General features: G+C 39.0%; 1 protein-coding gene across 4 annotated transcripts in view; it reads right to left on the minus strand.

The window, feature by feature from the left end:
• The window catches only part of mab21l3 (mab-21-like 3), a 49,779-nt gene extending 38,652 nt beyond the window's left edge, over positions 1 to 11,127 (minus strand). For 2 of the 4 annotated variants that reach the window (XM_087992802.1, XM_087992804.1), the window contains exons 1-3: positions 11,051 to 11,127; positions 10,273 to 10,442; positions 5,055 to 5,195 (exon numbers count right to left, since the gene is read on the minus strand). In XM_087992802.1, the coding sequence (XP_087848928.1) occupies positions 5,055 to 5,195; positions 10,273 to 10,320 (189 nt within the window). In that variant the 5' untranslated portion in view covers positions 10,321 to 10,442; positions 11,051 to 11,127. Of the gene's footprint in view, positions 1 to 5,054; positions 5,196 to 5,345; positions 5,474 to 5,981; positions 6,039 to 10,272; positions 10,443 to 11,050 lie in introns of those variants that run through there. The other 2 variants (XM_087992803.1, XM_087992805.1) reach the window with 2 other exon arrangements.
• Between the last annotated feature and the right edge of the window lie 271 nt (positions 11,128 to 11,398).

The following is an 11,398-nucleotide window of genomic DNA, read 5'->3' on the forward strand; positions in this document are numbered from 1 at the left end:
CTAATGAGTAAGGAGCAAAGATGAGAAGAGTGAGTGAATAATGAGAATGGCAGGCTGTAGAATGCAGCCTTGTCCTGGATGGTGAAAAAAACATTGAAAGGAAGTGATTTATTGACTGCTACGGGAGGGGACGAAAGACCGTAACCATGTGTTGCAGAGAGGAATAAAGAGTAATACTCATCCTCACTATTCTCATGAGGTCACTAAAGCATTTCTGCACTATATCCAGGTCCTGCCAGACTCTAAAATCTCTTGCCATGTCTTTATAACTCTCTAACCTCTGTTGCCAAATGGAGATTCAAGTGACACTTCAAAAAAAACATGGTGTGGTGACAGTCACTCATTTTTCAATTTCTTCCAATACCTGTGAAACAAAAGAAGCCACAAGGGAACTTAACTTCCCAATAAGTGATGTGCTCCCCTTTAAACAGGAACCTGACTCATCCATGAGAAACTGCTCCTCAACAGCAGCCCATTCTAGATTACCCAGTGGTTAGAAAACAAGAGTAGAATATTACTGATGTGTAATGAGCAAGAAAGGAAAGAATGTATGAGTTTGTAGCGAGAATGACAGGCCGTAGGTGGGTGATGGAATAAACTGCCCTCATACCCTCCCTTATGTTGATGCCCAAGCCTTTTTAGGGATTGAGCTGTAAAAAATGTACTGTAAGTAATATAAAGACAGAAATGTACACAGTTCCTCTGTGCAAATAAGACAAAATGAGTGTTTAAATAAAAAAAGGGGGTTGGGGACCACCGTGGGACTCAGATGGACTGTAAAGAGGCTGAAAGATGTTTTGTGACATAAATAGTAGCTTTTTTCTAAAAAAAAACTTAACTGTTCATATGCAGTGTTCCTCATTTATCCACGGGCACAGCATTTTACAAGTGGGCTCCCATTTGAAAATGCTCATGCAAAACCCTAAATAATTACAGTAGCAGCCAAAAACCAGCATAGAGGGAATGCACCAGGTTAGCTGACCTGTTCGAGAAGATTTTGATTTATTTCAAACCAAACTGGTTCTAAGTGATTAGAAGTCAGTGCTACTATAGACGTCAAATGCACTCAGCTGAAAAGAGCTAATCGGAGGGTCAAAGTATCTTGAGAGATAATTAGCTAGAAACCCATTGCTTCTATCACGCTTGAAAATAATTATTTAGCTGGAACATGGCAAGGTGTCAAATGTACAATCACCCTAGGGGAAGGGATAAGAGAAACTAATGGAAACATCACACCAGCTACACTGCAGAAAGTTTCATTTCAGCAGGTTCTGTACCAACTCAGATTGGTTACACAACAGTTTCCAAAATCCAAGGAAGAATAATTTTTTCTTTAACTCAATTTCAGTTTACAATATTTGTAGCTTCACCCCCATTACTTTGTTTTGCTGATAATGTTTTAATGTTTTATCTTTCACTTTATCTTATACTTCTCTCCTCTTTCCATGTGAAGTTATTTGATTTGGACCCCCTTTTATTTTAATATTTCCTTTGTAGTAAACATTTTTCTCTCAAAAATTGTCTTATATCCACATCTGTCATCTTTCGAGCTTTTTACGGTGAATGTTTACTTTTATCACATGCAGTCAATCCAGCTAAATATTTATTTTAAGGCATGTTAATGATTTGATTCTAGCTAATGATCAGCTAAGTACTCTGAGCTTCTTTCACTTGAATGTGTTTTGTACTTGTGATAGAACTGATTTCTGACTTTTTGTAACACTCACATTTTCAATAATTGAAAGAAAAGCTGCCATTTACTTTGTGCTTAAGACCCATTTTTAGGGAGATGAAGTTGCCTGGTTCCTCACAGCCTGTAATGCTCCGCACTTTAATTTGTGGTTGAAGGTAACTGAGAGATAGTAGCACAAGAGAACATCATTTGGCCCGCCAAGCCGCCAGTACTATCTGATGTCTGACCGAAGGCTCTGTTCCCGTGCTGTTCAGCTCTACGACTCATTTAAATCAGTCTAAGTTTGGAAAAAGGAAAACTTTCAGATCTATAAGCACCCACAATCCCCTCCAAATCCCACTGTTGCCCCAACTGCTTCCACATCGGGAGTGAAAGGAAACTTCCTTCCCCTGTCCCCTAGGCAGGCAGGTTATCCTGGTTTCCACTGGTGACTAGTGGTGATTTGTAGTCCTTGAATGGGTTTTAATTGTCCACTTAAAGACATTAATTATTGCAGATCCAGAAGGTTACCTGCTCACCTACAGCATAATTGTTGAGGTGGTGTATCCCTCTGCGGTCAGCCCACATAAGTATTTACTCTTTCCACCACCTCCAAGGAGAAGAAAGTCATGGTTCGAGAATTGCAGTACTTTTGTTGGTTTTTCCTTTTCCTTTCATTCTCACCATTTAAGATACTGACAATGAAAAAGAATGCCTTTGTTCTTGCTTTTGGCAAAGTCACAATTTTTTAAAAGCTTATTTATGTTGATAGGGAAAGACTCACTTAGCACACAAAATATGATTGACTTTAAACAGCTAGATCAGATTTTGAAACTCACAAATGTATAACAAACTAATTATTCACACTACTTTATGTATTGATTATCAGGCTGTTTGCAAAGGTTCTCCAGGATTCCCTCCCACAGAACTTAGTCATAATGCCTATGAAAGCTGAAGTGACACACAAATCTCATTTTCATTTGCAAATATATTCTGGCAGAAAAATAAAGAGATCACCTAATGCATCTTCTTTCTTCTAATCCTTCCAAAACTCTGTTGCAATGATCCATTCCTAGGCCGAGCTATTCTTTGGAGTAAAGCTATTCTCTCCATCCTGGAGACAAGGCTTCTTTTGCCCAAGATTTATTTCAGAAAGAATGCAAATTATTTATCAGAGGGAACATGTGGATGGTTGCAGACAGGATGTTCATTGTCTCCACACAGCTTAAGACTGGACTCATACGTCAGAATAAGGACAGTAACAACGTTTGCAAAGGTGACTAGGCACTGAGAGTCAGGGCAAACTGGACAAAGGAGGGGGGTCACTGGACCCGAAATGTTGACTCTGCTTTCTTGCCACGGATGCCGCCAGACCTGCTTTCTCTTTTTGCGTTGGAGAAATTAAACTGTAAAATTCAATTGTGTAATCCAAACAGAAATACACAATAAAGAGATGGCACAAATTCCAATGAATTATTGATGGTACTTCAAAATAATGAATACAGCTGAGAGAAACCATTTCTCAACACTCATTTAGCTACAGAAATCTAAGTCTATCACAACACGGAATGATCTGAAAGCTTTTGCTTTCATATCTCTACATAGAGTTTAATTCCTTATATTAAATGATGTAGGAAGAAGGGTTTTATAACAGTGTCAAGAAATTGTCATGTTCCAGTGTAAGTTATGTGGAGTTAATAGAAGGAATGGCATTATGTTTCAATGTACTTAGAGTGGGCAGGAACACTGTAGGGTGATGTGGAACTAATTGTTGTTCATTGTGGAGACTTGTACAGGTTATGAAGCAGAACATTACAGGGCTAATGTAATGCTAAACTCACCTGAAACAGGGAAGACATCCCAACCTTACACTCAGTATCTAAATTAATGCGAAGTGGCCGTGGTCGCAGACTGTTGCAGAACTTGGCAAATAATTAACCTGTTTAAATTCTAGAGTTTCAAAGTGAAGAATTGCAACAACAGGTCCATAAAGACTGAGGCCTCAATTTTTAGCTTTTGGGGCCACTGTTGGGATAGGCAGCTTCTAAAATTAGCACCATTGCCTGCGTTCCTGTTCCCACCATCAATCTGCTACATGGGGGTGGGGGCGCAGGGGGCAGGGCCATATGGAAGAAGTACAATGGCTTGCCACATGTGGTGAGTAGTCAATTAAACCAGTTAAACATTCAATCCAGACTTGTAAAAGATGCAGTATAGGATTTACCTGTCAAATTCCAGGTTGCCAGTTGCCTGGGGATCAGCATTGCCTGCCAGCCTGGTACTTGAGTAGAGTCAAGAAGTCCTAACCTAGCTTTCAGATGGAATAGATGTACCTGTACCTGTTCCCCAATGCCTTCTGAATTATGCCTGACTTGTTGCAGTTGTACAAAATGCTATCATGCAATAAAACTTGGTGATCTCTGTGAATAGTGCCATTTCTGTCGACGGTAGTGTATCCTGTACCATTAATCACCAGATAAGCCTAAGACAAAAGAGGGTTGGTGGCAGCAAACTGCAACAAACATCCTTTACACGGTAACATATACTGATAGAACCATGTGGTTTGTGCCAACTCTAACAGCAATCATATGAGAATATACAACACAAGGCATGATCTGTACTGTTTCAGCACTGTGTGGAGATCTATATATATATAAGAGTATCCATATCTCTTTAAACATTTCATTGTCCATTTAAATCAAATCTCAGCATGCTACTTCCATAAATTGATCTTTTAACCAACAATTTCTTTACTGGTATGGTTGAATTCCATTATCTTCCTCACAGACATCATAATGTCTTTCCATGATCAATTAAGAATCAGGCAGAATACCAAGTTCATTTTTCACTTGCTCCATGATGGAATGATTTCCTGCATCAAGCCACTGAGTTACCAGTTTAAAAATTACTAAAGTCTCCTCTCAAATGAGGCTAATTCTGTTTGAGTCATGGGCTGTCCTCAAATTAAATCCAGCAGCTAATTGTTTGGGGCACATGGCTTCTATTCTCAAGTGTAAATAGGGTCCAATGAACTGGTGATTCTTCTGTGTCCTTTCCAAAAAATGAAAACTGTTTCTAGCACAAAGTAACTGAGTCAGTTACTTTGTGCTAATTGATGTCATGGAACTAAAGAATAACCTTGTTAATACATAATTATCGCTTAAAATACAAAGAAATAGATATTACAATCTTTAAAATTCTGTAAGCTAACTTCAACCATTTAAATAAGTATATGCAAAGATGGTTAACAGATTAAGCTTCTTTGAGATTCAACTTGCTATTGATGTGATGCTCTGTAAAAGCTTTAAAATATAACTTCAATACAAACTGTTAAAATTAATGGAACTTCACAAGCGAGCAGAGATTCTAACCGAGATATTACCTTAATGTTCTCATTGTTAATTCCGGAATGAGAAATGGGCTGAAAGCGGCTATCCTCTGCACTGATCGCGGAAGTCAGTTCTTGAACTATGGCATAAACTTCTTCTTCAGTCTTTGAAACTTGCCGACGACGCAGATCCACCTAACGATTACATTTGTTATGTCAAATCTAGCACTTTTCTGAACAAGATGCCAAATGACTCAGTTAAGAATGCTACTGCACATATTTTAGACATGAACTAAATATGATCCTTTGAATCAATTGTCTTCATATTGTGTTGTCACATCTTACATTTTAAACAAGTTAGACCACCATTTCATGACTTTATCCTGGCTGATAACAATTACAGCAAACAGATTGTTATCACAGAATACAATGCAATTACAAAGAAAATCACAAAAATGTACTCAAGCCAAGTAATAGCAGGGGATTTGCTATAAGCCTGCTTTCCACACCCAAATAAGTCATCCCAAATTAGACATAGGCCAAATGCACATTTAACTTACTGTACTCTGTCCCAACTGCGTTAGCTCTAGTCTCACCTCAGTGCTGTAAAATTACCCATGCTATAAATGATTAATCTGGATAGAATCTTTTGGCTAATTGTCGACAATCTTGAGTTCCACACCTACACAGATCGCAAAAACTTTTCTACCACTATTAGAAAACAAAACAAAACTACTATCTTACCATGCCATTGCACTTCCTGACTACCAGTAGGCAACATTCAAAAGACAAAAATCAGAAAAATATATTGGGAGGACAGAAAATTCCAGCTATAGGTGTGTATCGGAACTCCCTCACTTTCAGATGTTGAAGGATCCCACGCAATAAACACAATAAACAGTAGCTTTTAACTCAAACGATGCGTTGTTAGAAAAAAGTGCTGTTCGTTTTCTAAAATCAAAGACAAACAAACATTCTCACCATTTCATATGCTTCTGCCAGCATGATTCTGATGTACTGGGCAGTGCAGCCTAGCAGAGCAACCTGTTGCCTCAGGAGCTGCTCAATTTGGTACCATTTATGTTATGAATAAATTACTATTGACAGTTCAATTTAACACATTTTATTTATGTTCCCAATGCAGGTACACATCTCTGTGTCAAAGTTACAGTTTACTTACACATTAACAATAAATTAGTCATTATTAAACTAATCAGTGAGAGATTCTTTGGAGCTACGTCTTTCAATTTAAATAGTTTCACTATTTGCTCAAATACCAACTTCATAAATATAAATTGAATTTTAAAAGCACTCTCAACATGCAGGAAAATGTTTCTAAAATTTGCCAAAACTGAGGATATCAACCCAATGAGGGAAAGACGACAATGGAGGGGATTTAGGTGTGGGATCAAAGACCTGAGCATTATTGGACTCAAAACATGAACTCTGTCTCTCTCTCTCCACATATCTGCCAGACCTGCTGAGTTTCTCCAGCATCCTCCGTGTTTGTTTCAGAGCTGATAAGTGTTTTGAAAGCAGGGAGGGAGGTGGTAACTGGAGAGAACTGAACAAAAGTGTACTGACAAAGTTGCAGCCATAATTGTGGAGCAGAGGACAAAAATAAGTCTGGCTTTAAAGGATTCAATGATCTTTACACATATGCAGGATAGAAAGTGTTGTTTATTAAAGTAAAATGCAGCAAGATCAGTGTTGGATTTGACACCATTTACTTCACTGGGGCATTGGGAAACAAAAGGCTTGCAGATCATGGGATGATGGAAATGTATAGTAAGTCAAATGACGAAAGCTAGATTCAACAAGATTTTGGATGATTTGAAGTTTATTTCACCCCCAGGACATAGAGAAACATTCCAGAAATTGGACCAGAAGCTGATGAAAAGTTCCTGAGTTTTGCAAACAAAAAAAACACAAAACAAAAGTTAGTTCAACAAAATGTTTTCGGCAGGCAGGCAGTTGGAGACAAGGGGAACATTTTCTTACTATCTAGGCAATACTGTAGCAGATTGACTACCTCATTTTCAATGTACAAAACCAATTAATGACTGCCCATGCACTGAAATCAAGAATACCCCACATTCTGAATTCTAATATTGTTTAAATCTTAATAAGCTCCAAGAAATAAACCTATTTAACTGGAATGGCAACAATAAAATTGAGTCAACATGGACATTATTAACAATTTTACTTTTAATGAGCTACATCACAGTTCTTGTTTAACAAGATAAGCAAACTTACTTGCATTCAATTAGCAGTGGAGAATAAAGATAAAATTCAAAATCTTAATTCCTCTTATCATTCTCACAGCCTCTACTCCACACCCAATGAAAGTCTCCATGGTGTATTCCAATGAATTTTACAGTCAGCCAGTAAGAAAGAACATGATAGTGGGTGGCACGGTGGCACAGTGGTTAGCACTGCTGCCTCACAGCGCCAGAGACTCGGGTTCAATTCCCGACTTAGGCGACTGACTGTGTGGAGTTTGCACATTCTCCCCGTGTCTGCGTGGGTTTCCTCCGGGTGCTCCGGTTTCCTCCCACAGTCCAAAGATGTGCAGGTCAGGTGAATTGGCCATGCTAAATTGCCCGTAGTGTTAGGTAAGGGGTAAATGTAGGGGTGTGGGTGGGTTGCGCTTCGGCGGGGCAGTGTGGACTTGTTGGGCCGAAGGGCCTGTTTCCACACTGTAAGTAATCTAATCTAATCTAATATAGGTACTTCCATCAGTGAGGACCCCAACAAATCAACAATCCATTGACCACCTTCAAAAAAACTAGGTAATGTCAGCCACAATTATAAATCACACTGGTATCCCAGAACCACTGAGAGAGATCCAACTTGGCCCATGTTTACATGAAGCATTTTCATATCCATAGCACAGTTAACTCAGTAAAATGATCAAATGATCAACAATTGCTGAAGAGTTACAGAAAATTTCCAAAAAAAGAGAGGTTTTGACAAAACATATAAATGTGGACACATGGGGAGAAAACTGACAAGGATTAGGGAGAGTGTTTTAGAAGCCTTTGTTACCAAAAACGTGTATGGAATGGTCACACTATCCACAGTAATTCAATATTAATTTAAAAAAAACATTAGTTTTGTCTTCCAGATTTGAGAAAATGTAGCTGAATATTACAAGTGCAGATTTCTTCTCCCCATCTTTAGATGGAGCAGTTGTTAATGTCCAGTTCTAAGGTTACTACCTATGAGTGTCAATCTTTCCTGTGACTTAAACTTTGAATTTCTCTGATCAAGTTTTTGCTCCTGCCACAGTAGTGAAACGGCCTGGAGTAAAGTCACAAATAGCACTGCACTCCCAGAAGGAAAAGCCAGCAAAACCGGTGAATGAGACATACTGCTCCAATTCATCTTGTGTACTTCAAAATGAAGTGTCAGTGTAATCTGTATGTTCACTTACAAGTATTTCTTGTTTACCTTTGGACTATTCTTCTTCATCCTTCTTGACCACTCCTCCTTGAGTGGAGCCTTTCACTCAGTGAATAAGCTTATGCCTCTTTTCTACTGCCTGGCTGAATGGAAGTGCTATTTCTTTCTCCAATTATTTTTGACATATGGAACAAAGACAGGTTATGAGGTCCATTCCAATGGATAATGCTCCAGTTGAGCAACATAACCTTCTCTTCCCTTCTCCCTTATATGTATTCTAAACTTTTCATTTCAACCACTCCTCCAATTCCACATCCAAATATACAAATCAAGAACAAGAGTAAATCACTCCACCTTTGAATCTGCTATTTCATAAGATCATGGCTGACTTGGTTAATGTCTACCCCTGTTGATCTTTCACACTCTTGCTCATCAAGAATCTATTTTCACCACTTGTTTGTGTAATTGTGAGACTTCAGAATTCCCCATTGTATTTTTTGTGAGCTATCTTATATGGCTGGCACCTAATTATGTTCTTCCATACAAATAGAAACACCAATCTTATTTATCAGTTACCAGAAACATCCTGAGTATGGTTTCTTGCTGCTCCAATAGCATTATCTCTGGAGATCCCTAGGATCGATTCATAGCCTCTCCAATTTCCTACCTTTATTTCATCTACTGTCTGGAACACACTGCCAGAGGAAATGGTGGAAGCAGACACAATAGCAGCATTCAAGAAACACCTGGACGGACACATGAATGGGAAAGGAATAAAGGGATAAGGATCCTGTAAGTGAAGATGGTTTTAGTATGGGAGGGGCAAAATGTGTTGGCGCAGGTGAGAGATTTGACCTAGCTTTGGATGAGTTGAAACTTCCACCAATTAAACATTAGGAAGGCCAAAGCCATCGCCTTCAGTTCCCACGACAAACTCTCTTCCAACTACCGATACTCCCCTGGCTTGCCACAGTTTCTGACTGAAGCAGGTTGTTTGCTGCCTCAATATTTTCTTTGTCCCTGTAATAAGCTGATATCCTCCACATCAACAAGACAACCTACTTCCACCTTCATAATAAAACTGTCACCTGGACTTTTGTTAGCTCCAGGCTAGTTACTCTAACATGCTTACGGTCAGCATCCCATCTTCCACCCTTCATACACTTATAACCTATCATATACTCCTCTATCCAGATCCTAATGTGCATCAAATACCATTGATCAATCATCCAAGCTAGCTGACATTACCACGGTCCTGTTCAGATCCCTCCATGACATCACCCGTCCCGCTGTCCTGCAGTCCTACAAGCCTCCAAAAACATTGCAATCCTCCTAGATTTGGCCTCTTGTATGCATTCTCATTCTGCCTCTGTTGGTAGTCATGCCATCAGCCTGTAAGCTCTGATATTCCTTCCCTAAACCTCTCCACCTTTGCCTCTTTCTCTGAGATGCTTCTCAAAACTCTTTGGCCAGGTTTTTTTGGCTGCACGTTGTCAATTTTGATCCGATTACACTACTGTGAAGTTTCTTGAGATTTTTGACTCTGTTGAATGCAAACTGCGATTCGAGAAGATTAATCCCATTTGATTATGATGCTACAAATTTGTAGTGAAATATGAAGAAAAACTACAAACAAGGACTCAGCCTGGAAGGACACAAAAAGGTACATTAAAAATATCAGAACAGTTCTGATGGATGGAAACTCAGCAGGTGGAGGGTGAAAATGTCAGTCATAAATCCAAATAATCGCGTCAGTAATTAATTTAGGCTTTCTGGCTACTAACAAATATGTTTTTTTAATATGAATGGTGTTGATTCTCCCTGGCGTTGACTTCATTGTATTTCATTTCACACAATCTCCACCAACCTGATTCAGTAGGTAAAAGACCAGATCCTCTTCTGTAAATTCGACCATTTCAGTCAGAGCTCTTCACTTGTTCTCCCTCTGCTTGTCCTGCTATTCAATTATAAACTCCGATTGTGTTCTTGTGGTTAAATCCCCGTCGTCCCATCGAACTGTTCATTCGCTGACTCTTCCTTTAGAAAAACAAGTCTCAAACTGTTACAATTTCTCACGCCCATTTTTCTATTCCTATATAATTATATAGAGTCCTCCGTAATAAAATTGCAGGGATTTGGAATTGCTCTGTAACTACAATTATTTCCTCCTCCCTCACAATTTTGGAGTTTTCCCTATCTCTTCCATTTCTGCCTGCAACAGAAAAAACAAAATGCACTATGACCTTCTCCTTCTGTCCAGTGTTTGACTTGAGCCCTCTACGCCTCATCTGTTCGTTTGAGGTTTTTCTGTCGCCACTATTTTTATAGTTTTCACCGCTTCCCTCCCCGTCCCTTTCTCTTTCTGTCTTCAACTTATTATCCACATTTATTTCGCTCTCTCCAACTTATTATTTCCCATCAGTGTATTACTGTTTCCCTCTATTTATTCTAAATGTTGGTCCTCTCCATTTCTTTTCTTTAAATTTGTAAGTATACTTCTTTCATTTCCACTTTTCAAGACGTCCTCTTCATTTATTATAGTGATCATTCTCCCTTTTTCATGATCAAACGTTTCTCTAGCTTCCAGCCTTTCACTGCTTAATTGTCCCTATTTAGTTATACAAGTCGGTCAAATGCAGATTTACCGTAAGCCGTGTAGATAGCAACTATTCTCTGCTGCTACTCGGACATCCACAAATAACAAACACTCCAGCCTCTCCCTGCAATCGCCTCACCCTTTCACTTCCTTGTCTGTTAAGTTCCACGAGGTCCTAGCGCCGGCGAAACATTTAAACCAGTCGCCGAGCTAGAGGCAGTCAACGGGAAATGTCCATCCCGGCTGTGACTAGGTGCAGATTTAGACCAGACCAGTACTAAAGTGTTAAACCGTTCACATTTGATTTTAAAGCTTTTGTAGACGAATATAGAATAATTTTCAAACAATTAAAACCTGTCTCCTTGGAAATATTAAAAGGGGTAGCTAGGTAATGTAT

Source organism: Chiloscyllium plagiosum, unplaced genomic scaffold, assembly GCF_037043375.1.
Source record: "Chiloscyllium plagiosum isolate Xiang-an unplaced genomic scaffold, Cpla_swu_hap1 HiC_scaffold_12, whole genome shotgun sequence".
NCBI classification, from domain to species: domain Eukaryota; kingdom Metazoa; phylum Chordata; class Chondrichthyes; order Orectolobiformes; family Hemiscylliidae; genus Chiloscyllium; species Chiloscyllium plagiosum.